At 48.5% G+C, this 17,131-nt stretch overlaps 1 protein-coding gene across 2 annotated transcripts; it reads right to left on the reverse strand.

Moving 5' to 3' along the window:
• Nucleotides 1–901: 901 nt before the first annotated feature.
• Nucleotides 902–15,685, reverse strand: LOC144719013 (16 kDa calcium-binding protein-like). Of its 2 annotated transcripts, none has more exons than XM_078594726.1 (5): nucleotides 15,593–15,685; nucleotides 8,655–8,786; nucleotides 5,386–5,457; nucleotides 3,192–3,321; nucleotides 902–1,510 (listed from the first exon to the last, which is right to left on the reverse strand). In XM_078594726.1, the coding sequence occupies exons 2-5, from the start codon at nucleotides 8,655–8,657 to the stop codon at nucleotides 1,479–1,481; spliced, it is 237 nt and encodes a 78-aa protein (XP_078450852.1). In that variant the 5' UTR covers nucleotides 8,658–8,786; nucleotides 15,593–15,685; the 3' UTR covers nucleotides 902–1,478. The 2 variants fall into 2 exon arrangements, with proteins under 2 accessions (XP_078450852.1, XP_078450853.1); XM_078594727.1 differs by lacking the exon at nucleotides 15,593–15,685 and adding an exon at nucleotides 13,097–13,192.
• Between the last annotated feature and the right edge of the window lie 1,446 nt (nucleotides 15,686–17,131).

A 17,131-nucleotide genomic window follows, 5' to 3' on the forward strand; every position in this document is an offset into this window, starting at 1 on the left:
ATTACAAGTTGCTTTTTGTTGTTGATTAATGGGCATTGTCCCTTCCGAGATCTGGCGAGATGGGACACGTTCCAGTTGCTTTGGTCATAGGCTATATAATTATTTTAATGATGCTCAAGCCATCGCTTGGCTAGCAGACCTCGACATTTATCTCCCGAACACATTGCCATCATGCGAAAGAAAAATGCAAATATTATATTCGCTATAGAGGAAAATTGTGTAAAATAAGTATGTGTTAAGATTTAATCAAATTCTTTGCAAATTAGACACTCGTGCTGCATCTAAGGTAATCGAGAAAACAAAACTATACAAAAAACTGAAAAAATATGAACGAGACAGCAAGAAACTTAAAAAAAAATTAAACCAAAATTGTGACCACAAATCGTAATATTTCTTGGGAGTCTGACCGAATCTTCACATTCCGAGTGTAATAATAACCCCGATACAGGAACACCCGCAGCGCCAGTTTGACACATTCCGGCTGGTCCGCCCGCGGTCCCTCTCGGGTTTAACCAGACCAGACTTCGCGAGACCTTCTCTGAGGGCACTTGTTTCTCAGTCTTTCTTTGGCCCGTGGACCACTTCGCCGATAGGAAACATTTCCGCGTACTACCCGACCTCCTGTATACCAGGCGAAGTAGTTAACATCTCGCCACCACGGCGCCTCTACTGCTGCGCACAGCACAGTAGTCCCATCAGAGAGCATCTGTTGATCAGGGTCCGATCCATCCATCACCTGCCATCGAGCCTCCCACACTCGAACCTGTGCCAAGCTAGATGCACGTTATGTACCGAGTGCTCTTGCGCTTGGTGCAAACTCGGTGGTGAATGGCGGCTGTCGATGTTGGCCACGGCGATGTTGTGCGTTATAATAACAGAAGAATCGATGGTCACACGTGAATCTCACACCAATTTGTTTTATTTCAATTTATGTCAAGTTATTTCACCTGAAACACCATGAAAAGGCAGCTTTTGAGAAGTCCTAGTGAGGGTTGTAGAATCACCTCCGTATGTATTCACTTGTTCAGTACGTAGGTGGCAAGGAATGGGATGCGTCCGTGGGAATGTCAATAGAGGAGATGCATCAGTGCCAATGTCAGTGTGTGTACGCACATGCTGGTACATGCGTGTGTATGTGTTGGTAGGTCTTTGTCCCTGTGTTGGTGTGTATGCAATGTTTTATCTAGATTTGTGTGCGTATGCATTTCAGTCTGTGTATATGTGTTGGTGTGTATGCGTGTGAGTGTGTACATGTGTTGGTGTGCGTATGTTTATATTTCTATACGTCAATGTGTACATGTGTATCCATACGGGTGTGTTTCTGCACGCTTGAGAGTTGCCGTGAATGTGGGTTACTGTGTATGTTGGTGTGATAATGAGGGAATGTGTGTGTGTCTTTGTTTTTTGTCAGTGTTGGTATATGTATGTTGTAGTGTGGTGTGCGTGAGCGTGCGATTCCATGTCATCCCGACTTGTCATCACTTCTTCTTTGACATGTACACCACAAACTCTGCAAATGGAAACACAAAAGCATTTACAAACAATACAAGGAAGCCATTAATTATTTAGCAAATACCCACCATTTGTGAGTTGCTTACATGGCTATACGCTGAAGGACATGCCCTACATTCATTCCTTGAAACGATTACCTTAACCCATTACGGAAGAAGCTGCGGGTTGGCATGTTGAACGCCACGAGGCAAATGTGAATCACAAGAGTAAAAAACCACACTTGACACCAATGATGTACATTGTTAGGCAATAGAGTACACCAGCCAATTACACTGGCTCTGGCCCCAAATCTAACCAGACTCTGCAGGACCTCCTGCCTCCAGCCATGCACTATCTGCCATATCTACAATTTCCTTTGCCCGTCTGCCACCGAGCCCCCCATCCGTGTCTCCATCACACCGTTGCCTTGCCTGCTCAAAATCCCTCTCTGTAAAGATTTCAAAAAATCCATCCCCTCCAAACTCCTAATAATCTGGAATTATACCACTTAGACTTCTGCACCTGCACCCATAAAACATACCCACATCAAAATACCCCGATCCGTCCCACGGACTATCAAATCCAGTCTCAAACCATTTACGAGATCACCCCTCATTGTCTACAGCATCCTCCATGGACTCGACCCCTGCTCCATGTCCTCTCAGCTCCAGCAACAACATTTTTTGGTGAAACGCTCGAATCACGTCTCTGCTGCCGCCATCGAGGGCTGAACGTTCTTCCCCCCAGCCGTCTCTAATGTCGGCTCCCAGTCTCTGTTCAAGGCCCCTTCCTCTTCTCCTCTACCTATGACCAGAGGTGGGACAAAGTCATTGTTATGCAAGTCCAAGTCGAGTCGCAAGTCATCAAATTCATGACTCGAGTCTGACTCGAGTCCAAGTCACATGACTCGAGTCCACATCTCATAGGTGGGACAAAGTCATTGTTATGCAAGTCCAAGTCGAGTCGCAAGTCATCAAATTCATGACTCGAGTCTGACTCGAGTCCAAGTCACATGACTCGAGTCCACACCTCTGCCTATGACTGCCCCCCCCCCCCCCACCGTATCTATACAGAGATCTCAAATTGTGGCTTTCAATTTACAAAAAATGCCACATCTGTGACCCTGCCATTATTTTATATTGCAACATATTAGACACTAGCCATGAACTAATTTTTATTTCATTTTACCAGGCAAGGCCCAGTGAGCTATATAGCTCGTTTGTAGCCAAATACACTAAAACGCATGTTTCTACATGTGCAGGGAAAAACTGGTAGGACCCGGAGAAAAAATCCACACGACCACGGGGAGAGAGACATGCAAACTCTAAGTGGTGGCCCTATAACCACAGTGGTCATTTAAATGCTGGCCCTAGCATTTTTGTCTTCCACTCTCACCAAAATTAACACCAACCCAACACAAACTCTAAAAAGTCGAGATAAACGTGTGTAGGCCTAGGCTTAAATACTAAAATGTGGTCACAAATGCTTCCCCCACCCCGCCGCCCGCTAACGTTGCGATGGCCTCAAAACTCAAAATTGTTGTCGTTATTACCGTAGCATAGTCTTGACTACAGGCATGCGCCAAAAATGTAGCCGTCCAGAAATAACTTCCAGAACAACTTGTAAAAGTTTACTTCATTCCAGTCTGTCCACCTGTATAGAGTATCGTCAGACAACATCGCCCGCCACGGTGGCCTCACCCTGGTAGGAGATCTTCTCGTCCTTTCCCCGGTCGTTTTGAAGGAAGAAATCGTCCACGGAGTTCTCGGGAAGCCCCAAGCTCTTGAGTCCCTCCTGCACCTCCAGCTTGCTCAAGTACCCAGATTCATCCTGCAAATGGGCGACATCGCCGTTGACCAACCGTGCGAATCGGAGGTGGGGGGGTGGGGCGCAACAAACTAAAAGCACAAAAAACACAAAGTTGATAAAAATAATTCACAAATTGAGCAAGTTTCTACGATCTGGGGATAGACAATGGCAGGGAATTCCACATTCGAGTCATGCGAAGAGAAGGAAGCAGAAACATGCGTTGAGATTATTTAGATAATTTTGATGCTATAAATGTCCAAATGATGGGCCACTATGTTGAGCTGTCATTTGTGGCCAGGTCGCTTCTGAAAAAAAAGTTAAACCTCAGTGGGCTGTGCCTGGTAGGATGGGGATGGTTTCGTTTTATTTGTTTGTTTGGGTGATTTGTTAACCTTTCTTGTACGTTGCACTACCATCATGTTTTTGTAACGTTCTTACCCGCCCCTATTGGACATCTGCGACAAAGAGCTTGATAGCTCATCGGATTCCTCCAGTATGAATAAAATACATATTATGATTCTGAGAAAGAGAAGGGCTTTGATTCAGCCAGCGTGGTGGCTGAACCCGGTATGGATGAGATGAAACGGCGAGTCTGGTGGACGGAGCCCTCAAAATGAGTGGAGGAATCAAGGGGTGAAGTTCATCGGAATTGTAACGCCCATTGTAGTGGCGATAGAAGATTGACAAGGAGATGACTGACCGACAGTTGAGGGAGCGAAAAATTAATCTGTGAGTGCTGGATAATCGATTACCCTGAGTGGTTAACGTTGAATCGTTTTTTTTACGACTTCACACCCATCCTCACGACAAATCCCCGTGGACAGGGGGAAGGAGCCAATGGATCACATACGTAGTGCATTAAACACGTAACCAACTTTCGTTGACAATTATCATTCGTATTTGCCCTTGGTTAATTCACTGCTAGACAAAGGCCTCCCCCATGCCGCATCGCTCAAAGGGACCGTTTGCCCACACTTCACCATGCTGGTCAGTCAGCAAGGGTTAGTGAAGAGCACGATCTATAGATTGCTCAAGTTAAAAAAACTGGGTAATGATACCCCTGGGCAGCAGCATGGGGGACTGATTTTGAATCAATGTCGGGTTTTAAAATTCAGCCCACCTTGTGTCCTATCCCCTCGGCGAAAGCGTCTGCACGCAGATGCTGCTGCTGCCTCCCGCCGCTTTATTCCTGCCCAATATCTGCAATGTCACCCGAGCCCCCGACCCCACCACCCCATTTACCTCCACCCCCACAGTGACGTAAGCAAGGAATTGCAGGGCTGCACCTAGACTTTTTTTGAGCGTGCAAAATGACGGGCCGCACCCATAAGTTAATCTGCCGCAGCTTTAGGCCAGTCTTGTTTTTCTAGTTTCAGAAAGCCAGACCGACACCTGAGTTATTGCATGTGAAGGAAGTTGATGGTCGTAGCACCATCACGAACGACTGCACTAAAACAAAAAAAATCTAGATTTGAATTCGATTTCTTGTTCTCCTTTTCTCATCTTTATAAATGCCAGCTGACAATTATAGGAAATATGGTTGTACTGCCATGTTACAAACGTTTCTCTGTCGCAGGGTATAAGGGGCATTATATTCCCTGAGTGTGTGCCTAAAAAAATGGCACTGCAAGGGATATTTAAAAAGCTGTTCTATGACATTTCCTTCTACGGGCCATTCCCCAGCACATGGGGCGTCACCACTCTGCCATCAGAGTTAGAAATGGACATTTAATTGTAGGACACGATGCCAATATATAAATGGAAATAACATTGTAATGACGCATTTTTTTTATATGTAAGGGTTATCTATGCCACCCCATCATCTCGCATGCCATATGCCAAGTAAGTGTTGGGCGACACCAATTCCACCTCTTGGTCGATGACCGATCAGGTCATGGAAATTCCACTTTTATGTGTCAGAGCTCTGTTTGGTCTTAAGATGCCAAGCACCACTGTCGATGTTCCCGTACAGATTGTGGGGCAGCCTCATCCGTCGGTGCACACTTCACCGACTACTTTAGGATGACGACGACGACCATGACGATGATCGTGGTGCATTTAGTTGGAGGATGAAAACGTCCTTACCTTGTCCAAGCTCCGGAATTTGTCCCCCAATTCCTTCATCTGTTTTGCAAGTGGAGATGGCTTCGGGTGAGACTGAGAGGTGGGAGAGACATGGAGGAGAATCGTAAATCATTGGTTCACTTACATTCGGTTGCTCGGTTTAGCCAGGTGAGATGAAGCTCATCTCTAGTCGCAAGGGCGGCCTGGCTCACCATCATTATATTAAATGGATAGCCTTCCATTCTTATTCCTTCGTGACCGTTTTATAAATGGTCTTTGGGATTCTAACTATCATTTTCCCGAATAATTTCACCGCTAGATCGCAAGACTGTAGTAGCTTTTTTGTGATAGATATGTCAGTAAACGGGTATCATCGTATGGTTTTCTAGAGTAGCATATCGGAACAAATAACACACTTATACGATACCAAACATCTATAGAGTATGAAAATAGATAGGTGGAATCCATAAAACAGCTGGTATAAACGAGAGGCATTTCCACCCGTGGTTGATTCTACCTATGGTGGGTACGAGTAACATTTGCCACCCAACGTGGTGCCGAGCAATTCGCTCGGCTCCATGCGGGCTCGATGGGTCGTCCCGCGTCAGACGGTGGGTGGGTGGGTGGTGGGCGCGGCTCCGTGCCAGTTCGGACATTCCACATGAGTCAGACATCATGGATTAACAAAGGCGTTCACTGCAAATGAATACATTAATTGCTTTAATACTGTACGCAGCGAGCCACTGGATTTGTGTTGTGTCCACACAATAGCTGTGGAATCCACGGATACATTCATAATATAATATAGCCACACATCTAATATCAGACCGTCATATATCCGCCTTAACCATTCGTGTCCACACCCAGTGCAAAAATTTTGCACGGTGGTGTAACTGTCATTTTCTATAGATGTTCACTTATCCGACCTTTTTCACATATTCGCCTATGCCTCAAGTTCCCAGTGAGTCGGATATATGCAATGGATGATTTATTTTATAACCTTAACCACCTCGACACCCTGCACACCATTCGACCAACCACTGTTGAAAAGGACGTGACATTTAAACTGGCGTTTGCAATGATTAACGCAGGGAAAGCCTCACCCAGCCTTAAAGCCTCGCCGAGTCTCAAGACGAGGTCAGGAGGGTCCTGTGCATTGGGATGTTTGGCCAGTGGCGTTAACGAGTGCTTGGCGTGCGGGAGTTAACCGGAGAACTCACAGAAAACCCACCCAATGCAAACGAGTGGATTGAACTTGAGAATTTCCGGAGATTCGTTCAGTTCAGACCAAGTAAACGTAATGTGTGTGTGTGGACTAAATATATAAGCAAACGATACGTCGATGTGGATTGGCCGAACTGTTATCCAACCGTTGGCCACTGTTGCATCCTGCAGGCCCACGCGTACACACACGTTGTATGCACTGCCCCCCCCCGTCCCCTCCCCCCATCCAAGCACTACCCAGGCTCAAACCCTCCTTGAAAAAAAACACATTTTTGCAAAACCAAAATAGTTTTTTTACTTGCAAGTTGGGAGACGTCCATGACCGCAACCGATGGGGGGGCGGGTGGGAGTTACAGAGTCTCCACGACCACATTCAGAATGGGCGAGCGGTGGCGCAAACGTTTGGTCTGGAGTCACTTTAATTTGGGGAGTCGCTGCGAAATGCTTGGGAAGAATGTCTCGAAAATAGGAGGCTTTGGAAATCTTTGAATGTACGACATGCGCAGTTAAAATGTTATTATTAATCCGCCCTGCCTCTGCTCATCCAGCAGTACAAATAGGCATGTCGACAAACACGCAGTCGACCAACAGATTGCGTGTGGTGGGTCAAAACATGGGTGCTCTCCCACCTCTACCAATACGTATCGACAGTGTGGAGGAATAGACAAAAAATACCCTTCAAGGAGGGGACCGCTAGAGCTCCCTCGAGTGGAGACCCTTCCACCAGCAGTGACGAACGCAAGACATTGCAGGGCTGCGCCTTTACCTCTCTACCAAGGTGCGCAGATGAAGAAACTGCCCAGCCCTGCCGTGGTGGCTCGGAAGCTGTTAGCCCACGTCACCTCCCTGCTCTCGACCAATCAATGCACTCTTATCCCCTTGGCTCAAACTTCCTCTCTTTTCACCTAGTTCCCGACCTAAGTTATGATGATGAGGGGGGGGGGGGTTTCTCAATTGCTCCGTTATGGGTCTCTTGTCGTTTCCAGATTTGATCATCCTCGAGCAGAAAACGTCCGCGTCTTTACACATGCAGTGGCACATTTCCACTGCTGGATGAATGCCGCATCTGTGCCGTGTCAGACATGGGGAGAGGGTGCGAGGTCGCTTTGACCATATTTCATCACTCTGGCTGGCTCAGTTCGGGTCGGCGAATTTGTCATCTGGGACGCATTTCCATCCCCCCTTAAGTGGGCGTAGACTCGATTCTACGCTTGCGAATTTTTTTGTCAGTGTCCCCTAGCGTGTCGGCATCCTCGAGTAACGATCGCCGCGTTGTGTTAGTCCAGAGCTCCGGACACCGAAATCACGAGAAGCGACATTATTTTTTTATTCGGTAAAGAAAAACAATAGTTCAACAGCCGCGATGTCATGCGAATATGAGATGGTGGTTTCTTAATAAGCAACGTAATGAAGCGTCATTTCTTAAGCCGTATGCGGTACTCGAGTCGCAGGTTTACCGACCACCCTGGTTTAGGAACAAGCGATGGGATTCGATCACATCGCACGCGTTTCCTGGGCAATATATATTTTTTAATGTTCGTGAAGAATGATCTCGGCCAAGTGCAACAGCTAAAACCACAAAACCCACATCCGACAGCCTTAAGGCACATCCGCGTTAAACCTACGCAATCGCATGTACACACACACGCGCGCCTTCCCGAAATTACATGCTATTGAAAATGTGCTGTTAACGAAATCATCAACATCATCTCACGTGCTACACGCCAGAAACTCGGTTAGATAATCACATCTTGGCAAATCCATGTTGGGCAACGTGTTCCATAACATAAAAATATTTAAAAAATTAGAGTTTCATGTCCAGGACAATCAGTTAAGCTCCTGGTTGATACATACAGGATACATACGCATGTATGTTGAACTTCTTTCGCACCGTACGTAGCCAACCGTGCTAATCGGAGGCGTTCAATACACATTAGCACAGGATACAATAATCGTGCGAAAGGAGTGATAGTGGCAGGGGCAATGTGGAACTGAGCGCAGGAGTTTGGTTGTTGTTATTGTTGTTGTCGTGTGTGCGGTGCAAAAGCAACGATTTGATCTCTCACCATGGTGGACTTGGATGTGCAGAGCTCGCGTCGAAGAGAAGATGATGAGATCGGCAGAGTTCACCCGGTGCTTTGGGCAATGAGCGTGGGCGGATGTCGAGCAGGAATTTATAGCGGAGTCTGGGTGTGGCCCTGAGCGCGTGTACGGGGCGTGGGTGGGGTGCGTGCGTAGAGCCGTGTACAGGGGGTTAGGGGAGGGCAGAGCAGCGACGCTCACAACAACGAACGGAGCGCCGGGCGGATAAAATTTGACCAAGTTGGCACAGTAGGGGGGCACAGCTGGTGCATCCGCCGGTCATCTCAGTCAACCCCATGGCACCTGGGTCTGTCCCGTGACCTCCTGCCAGCAGTGAGCCTTCGACACTTCACATGGCATGGAGATGCACGTGGCCTGGCACAGGTTCCGTGCTGACGTCCCCGCCACTTAGTGTCGACTGGCCGTTGTGGTTGCGTATGGCTGGGGAACGATCGTGGTTAGAGCGCTGCGCTACGAACCCGGCGATCCGCTCACGGCCAACACCAGCGACGATTTTTGATCCGGTCCTGAGCCTCCCCTAGGTCTACTCAGCCTCAAATGAGTACCTGTTGAGCTGTGTAAACGTCTCCACTGGGGAGAAAGAGGCGGTCGGGCGTGGCTACTGGTCACCCACCCGTCCATAGGTGCGTCATCGCTCATCGGATTCGTCCGGGATAAATAATGATTATTATTCTGCTACAAGCGCTTGTCCAAAACGTTTGTTCAGGCTATACGGTGTGGGGATGGGGGATAGTTTGTCTTGTGTGTGTGTGGAAAACGCCCATTGCTATGTGTGTGTGTAAGGGCGTGGAGCACAGGCGGTGCATCTGTCCGGCACCTGTCAACCCAAGGCACCTGTCAACCCAAGGCACCTGTCAACCCAAGGCACCTGTCAACCCAAGGCACCTGTCAACCCAAGGCACCTGTCAACCCAAGGCACCTGGGTCTTCGCGTGATCGCCTCGAAGTGCTCCGAGCGTAACACGGTTCGCCGTGGCGACGTCACCGCCGTTGAGTGGCGAAACAACTGCAAGTTGGTGCCCTGAGTAGGACGATTTGGGGAGCGGTGGCGCAGCGGTCAGTGCGCTGCCGCTGCAAATCCCGGCCACCTGAGTTCGATTCCCGCTCACGGCCAACGCGAGCGACGATTAGCTGAACCGGTCCTGCGCCCCCTCGACGTCTCAAATGAGTGGTATGGTGGTTAGCGCACTGAGTCTACCAACTTGGCGAAGCGCGTTCGACTCCCGTTCACGGCTAACATCGGGCCCGGATCTGGGCCTTAAACTGTTTGCAAACATCAGCCCGGGAAAGACAAATTCGGCTGGGAGTGGTGTTAGGTGCTTGCTATTAGCACTTGCACCAACAGTCTGGTAAGGGCGCTGTCCATAAATTACGTCACGCGATTTAGGACAATTTTTGACCCCCCCCCCCCCTTCGTCACATGGCGTCACAAAAAGTCAGACCCCCCCTCAAATATGATGTCACGCACCTGGAGGGGGGGGGGGGGTCAGACATTCATGACGATGTGTAACGAGGGGGGGGGGGGGGTGAGAAATGTGACGTCACATCAAAATTCTCAACTTTAAATAAATGTAGACAACACGTTCTACTTAATTAAATAGACTTTTTAATAAATGTTATCTCCTACAACATCAGAGTGCAGCGCCACATTAAATACGCACTACAATGACAATAGTTTAAAGCGATTTGAAGCATGTTAAAACTATTTTTTGGAGGGGGGGGGCAGAGCTTTGTGACGTCATATTTGAGAGGGGGTCTGACTTTTTGTGACGCCGTGTGATGAGGGGGGGGGGGGTTAAAAATCGTCCAAAATCGCGTGACGTCATTTATGGACGGCCCCTTAGGCTATACGGGGGATCTTTGTTTCAGTGTGTACAGGTGTGTCTCAGTGTGTGTGAGTGTGTGTAGCAGTATGGGTGTGTGTGGCAGTGTGTATGGGTGTGTCTTCGCCGGTTGGAAGCATTTAGGCTGGCCTGCCTACGATCCATCCTGGGTTTAACCAGGCTGGATTGTGTGAGGAGCTCAGAAATCCTTGAAAGATCTGGGCAAAGTCCCATCGGTGAGCTCCTCCGGCAGGCAAGGCTGCGTTGGCTGGGTCATGTAGCCCGCATGCCCAGCCACCGCTTTTGTTCGGCCGGATCGAGGGGGCTAAACGGGCGCGGCACGGGCTAGGGAAGAGATGGAGTGATGTGGTACAGGAGGACGTGGAGCTGAGTGGACTTGCCGATGACTGGTACCAGCGGTGTCAAGATCGGCCTCTGTGGAGGAGGCTCGTTAAGGACGCTACTGGGCAGTTGAGGCAGTCGCCCTCCAGCAACAACGGAGGGCGGAGGGGCGACGCTCACAACAACGTGCAGAGCGCCGGGTGGCTAAAGCACAGCAAGTTGGCACAGTAGGGGGCACAGGTGGTGCATCAGCCAGTCATCTCGGTCATCTCAGTCAGTCGACCCGTGGCACCTGGGTCTGCCCCGTGACCTCATGCCAGCGGGCGTTCGACACTTCACGTGGCCTCAAGGTGCACATGGCCTGGCACAAGCGTCGTGGTGACGTCACCGCCACTTCGTGGAAAATGGCTGTTGTTGTTGTTGTTGGGTGTGTCTCAGTGTTTATGGGTGTGTGTAGTATGGGGGTGTGTGGCAGTGTGTATGGGTGTGTCTCAGTGTCTATGGGTGTGTGTAGCAGTATGGGTGTTTGTGTCAGTGTGTATGGGTGTGTCCAAGTGTGTATGGGTGTGCGTAGTAGTATGGGTGTGTGTGGCAGTGTGTATGAGTGTGTCTCAGTGTGTATGAGTGTGTGTAGTAGTATGGGTGTGTAGCAGTATGGGTGTTTGTGTCAGTGTGTATGGGTGTGTCTCAGTGTGTATGGGTGTGTGTAGCAGTATGGGTGTGTGTAGCAGTAGGGGTATGTGGCAGTGTGCGTGTAGTGATGTAGTGGTTCGCGCGCTGCACCGGTCCTGGGCCTCCCCTAGGTCGACTCAACCACAAATTAGTATCTGGTGCGGTGTAAACATCGCCACTAGGGAAACAAAAGTGGCCGGGCGTGCCGGCTTTCATAGGTGCTTGCTAACAGCACTTTTCCCTACAGTCTGTTAAGGTTATACGGGGGATCTTAGTCTTTTTTCTGGCAGTGTTGTGTGGGTGTGTAGCAGTGTGGGTGTGAAGCAGTGTGGGTGTGTGTGACGCCCAGTTTGAACAATTTGCCAGGGGCGCGAATGTATGAGGACACGGCATGTCTGAGTCTGGGCTCTGACTACCAACAGCGTTCTGTCTTGTTTGTGTCGTTGATGCTGATAGAGAGCAACAACTGCAATTGTACACCGAGGTGGTTAATGAGCCACATAATTGCTTTGGGAACAGCGGAGTGTATCATCGCTGCGAACGATGCCTCCCTTCGTAGTTGTAAATCCGGCATTGAGTCGTTTCTATGTTCAATGGTCCGTTCTGGGTGACGGATGTGCAGGCAACCAAAAGGCTGCGATGGGACAATTTAACTCATCAAAGCTTGTGTTTACAGCAGACCCAGCACTAGAGATCTCTCTTCGAAATAAAAGTCTCAACAATGCGCATACAGCGGCAGAGAGGCTAACACCTCTTCTTATTTTTAAATCCTTTATATTAAGTTCACTTGTTTGCTTGCTTAGGACCGTGCAAATCTTTTGGTCGTTTTTTAATCCACTTCCCGTGATCCAATCGAGCTGACATTTTGCACACAGACTCGTTGTGCGTGACAATTAATGTTCGTGAAAATTTTGTTCCAAAATTTTACACTTTTTAGGACAAAAATATTATATTTAATTACCAATTGCTTAATGCTGCTATGCAATCATCTGACCCATAGGTGGCAGCCATCTCAAGCCAGAGTACGAGAGGACTCTAGCCGCCACGCATATAAAATATGTATAGTGAAAAACTTTGTTTTTACGGGTTATACTTGTTCATTTTTTAATACTGAATACTGGTGTAGTGGGTTCCACGGAGACTGGAGACGTTGTCTCTAGACAACGTCTCCAGGGCAACACGGTTTATTGTAATTATTTAACAGGAAGCCCCCTTACTCCCACTACCTGGGGAGATATGGCCTCCGGGCTGACTTGCCCTATCACTGGGGCTGCGGGCTCTTAGTCCTCCGGCTAAGGGTGACCTGAAGGAGGCTTAACTGACCCGACCCAGCCAAGGTGCGGGTCCCGACCACTGGTCCGTGCTCGGCCCCGACCCATTAAAGGACGTCGGGTCCAGCGGTCCCAGGGTCCTAGCCGAGCTGGTCTTCTATCTTCGTCTTCAGAGCACTGCCCTGAGCCGTCCTGAGGTCCGTCTTTTATACCCACCCCTCGGGGACTCTCCACCCCCGGTACCGCCCCCTTTCTGGAACCTTCCAGGGGGCTCTGGAAGAACCCCCCAACCGCTCACCTGGGGTCCGGGGGGGGGAACTCGGCTTCTCAACGGTCCGGCTCCCTCTGTCGCTCTCTAGCTCAGGGTGGCACCCCCTGTTGGATATATGCCCCCCTTTTTAATTTTAAAATTATTTTTTTTTTAAGAATTATTCTGCCAACATAGATAATATCGTTTTTTTAATAGACACGGGGCAACGTGAGAACGGACACGCCCCCACACTCCCACAGAGGCCCCCACACACTAACACAGATGTGCGCACACCTCATTTCAAAGGAAAGAGGGCATGAAAGAAGGGTAATCAAGATCATAAAAAAACTCCCCGAATTTCACACAAGAGGAACAAGGGAGGGGGGAATGGTAGCCGGGGGGGTTCTGGAAGAAACATCCGTTCGTAAAGGAAAAAAAACCCTTTTATAAGTACAAAACCAGGCCACGAAATATATAATTATATTCTTAACAAAGGAACAACATTAACAAAAAACACAAACGGGTTTTGAACCATGTTAGACAAACTAGTACAACTTAGCCATGAAGTAAGCAAACAGTATCCATCCTCACTACAATTGAAAATCAGACTACAGTCTGCACCAGAATCGCGACCCATCATTGTTAATTAAATACTGACATTATTTACCTTTATAGAATTTCTACACGGCCGGGCCGAAGCATCGAAGAACAATTATGGCATATATTTCGCTCCAAAACAAAATTCTTAGCCGGGATAGCAGATTAAATAATCACAAGAAGTCAAATAATAAGTACGGAATTAAAGTGAATATCCTAGGAGCTAACGGTGAATAAGGCTCTCAAAATTAACCAAACACAACAACCCCCTGAAAACAACAGCAGCAACACGACCGTCTTTGTCTTTCCGAGAGGATCTCCACACGCAGGCACCAAGCCGGGAAATGACACCAATAAAACTCCCGGGCAATGGCTCAAAGGAAATTAACACGCTCTCAGAAATAAATAAATAAGCGCATGCGCCGGGCGCTTCCACCGTGGAAACAACCGTCTTTGTCTTCCCACAACACGGACAGCAAAAATTGCACACGCAAGGAATAACATCTCCATGAGAGATCGGGTCACGATGAAACATCGGGAACACGGTTTCGGCTTAACTGGGGCATAATGGAATAAGTCGCATTTCAACTTCCAAACCAAAACAACTTAAGCTGTGTGAGACAAAAGATATGATCCCCGAGCGAGGGCGGAAATAATTAAGCTCGCTTAACGCGTAGGTTGTCGCGACAAATATTATTCAGTAACAAAAACATGGATTCGAATATCTCTTTTATATATATAACTCGACGCGAATCATCGGTCTGGCTAATGTATAACTTCGTTGGCGCCGTCACGAGCCCCCCCCCCTTCCAGAACGACAACAGCTGTGTCTTCAGAGCTAATAAACACGGACAAACACGCAAGCGAAACACACGGACGAACACACACACACAGGAAGGTTTTATGACAGACTTTGAACAACTCGGGAAACGGAGGGCATTTTCTCAACATAAGCCGGGGAAAAATCCATTCAACTCACTTCGTCAGGGGCCTGGCCCCCCACCACACATCGCCAGGGCTTCAACTCCACCACAGATCGTCAAGAAGCTTTCGTCATCCAGCATGACGAGAATCGCGAGGTAGCGACGTGCTGCTACAAGCCGAGGTCTGCACCACCTAAGAAGAATTACTACACTGAGCCGCCGAGCTGCGAGTGAAACGGACGGAGATTCCAGCTATCACTCTCGAGCCAACAACTTCAACCCAACGTCAATATCAGCAACGAGCGAAAGCATCGTTCATCGCCAGAGCGACAACCAACGAGAACCGACTCGTCATCCAGCAGTGGAGAGAAAGAGCGCGCCACCGCGCCGTCAGCTACGAGAGCGCGCCACCGCGCCGTCAGCTACGAGAGCGCGCCACCGCGCCGTCAGCTACGAGAGCGCGCCACCGCGCCGTCAGCTACGAGAGCGCGCCACCGCGCCGTCAGCTACGAGAGCGCGCCACCGCGCCGTCAGCTACGAGAGCGCGCCACCGCGCCGTCAGCTACGAGAGCGCGCCACCGCGCCGTCAGCTACGAGAGCGCGCCACCGCGCCGTCAGCTACGAGAGCGCGCCACCGCGCCGTCAGCTACGAGAGCGCGCCACCGCGCCGTCAGCTACGAGAGCGCGCCACCGCGCCGTCAGCTACGAGAGCGCGCCACCGCGCCGTCAGCTACGAGAGCGCGCCACCGCGCCGTCAGCTACGAGAGCGCGCCACCGCGCCGTCAGCTACGAGAGCGCGCCACCGCGCCGTCAGCTACGAGAGCGCGCCACCGCGCCGTCAGCTACGAGAGCGCGCCACCGCGCCGTCAGCTACGAGAGCGCGCCACCGCGCCGTCAGCTACGAGAGCGCGCCACCGCGCCGTCAGCTACGAGAGCGCGCCACCGCGCCGTCAGCTACCGAGAGCGCGCCACCGCGCCGTCAGCTACCGAGGGCCGCCAAGCGCCGCCAAGCGCCGCCGCTCACCTCATCGCGGAGAAAGTGTCAGCTGCAACTCGCACAGACGGCAGAGAGGTTGTATCACTCCCCACATACAGACTCGAGGAAACACAGAGAAAATCTTGTCAAACCAGTTTCCTTTGTCATAGAGCCTCGCCGAAGAATTAATTAAAACAGAGCCAGATTAGCTCTCCCGCAACACGCCCTCACCCACCATTGACTCCAACATTCCGTTAAAAGAATATTATACTTACCGATGAATCTATTGACATATACTTTCGCCTCGGGGATACAATAAGTGCTTTTATTAACGCAAAACGAAATGTGTCATGCTTGTTTTCAAACTCGGCCAGTCGCCGATGGTGATCGATACAAAAACGAACTAATGAGATGCCTGGTGGAGAGGTAGAGGTTACGATTGCATAATAATTTTTGGTCATTCAGTTCGTTAAATGCACAATATCGAAAATGCATAAGAGTTTGAGTTATTCAATTTAGTAAATGCATAAGTGTTCATTCATTCATTTTAGTCAATGCTTAATCTCGTAATTGCATAAGAATTTTAGTTATCCATATTAATCGAATGCTTGATATCGCAAATGCATAAGTGTTTGGTTATTCATGAATTATTGACGCATGTTTGACCTGCATGATAGAATGTCACATGCTTGTTAGAATAAAATTGCTTAACACCAACTGTTCGAGTGCTTCTTTCTAAGTCCATGCAAAACCATCATATTTTTGATAACTGTATCCTGTGATGAGATATGAAAATGGAGACCTAAATATCATAACACACGCTAGGATAATCGGTAAACGTTTAATCATTGATCATCGTGTTATCCTGATTGACATAACTCTGGATAAACGAAGCTGAGCCTAATTACCACAACTGCTCACATTAACATCATCGCAAGCATCCGCATAAATTACCACGACTATCTCCGCGATTATCATAATTTATGCATACAATTACTCACACCATCATAATATATGCATATAATCACATGCACTATCATAATTTATGCATATCATTACTCACACCATCATAAGTTATGCATGTATAATTACACACATTAACATAATTAATGCGATTTGCGCATTTTTCGGAAAATTATTAATTTTTATTATTTTCATCAAAATTTCATAACTCCGACACATACAACATAATGGGTGGCTCGTCCGGGATTTCTCACAGACAGTGTTTTGCATGGATGAAGGAATGAATCACTTCGTGTTAACCAGAATATCGTGACCAAACATTGCATTGTGATTGTAAACGGGCGTAAAACAAAAAAAAAACGCCCTCTAAGGTCAAAACCCAGAATAGCAGGTTGAAACAGAGACAGTGGAATTAAGATAATATCGTATCAAACCGATTGCATCCTGTGATAAATGGTGTTAGAGGTACGCACTCTGAATCGGAAAATAACAATAGCTCGAGTCAAACTGACTACACTCTGTGAGATAATTGTTTTATATGCACTCTAAAAGGAATTGTCAAAGTAACTCTTGCCATACCTAAGATGCTAGGATTAGGAATAATTTTTGAATGGGTTACGGGGT

Source organism: Lampetra planeri, chromosome 5 (genome assembly GCF_965212315.1).
Source record: "Lampetra planeri chromosome 5, kcLamPlan1.2.h2, whole genome shotgun sequence".
In the NCBI taxonomy this organism is placed as follows: domain Eukaryota; kingdom Metazoa; phylum Chordata; class Hyperoartia; order Petromyzontiformes; family Petromyzontidae; genus Lampetra; species Lampetra planeri.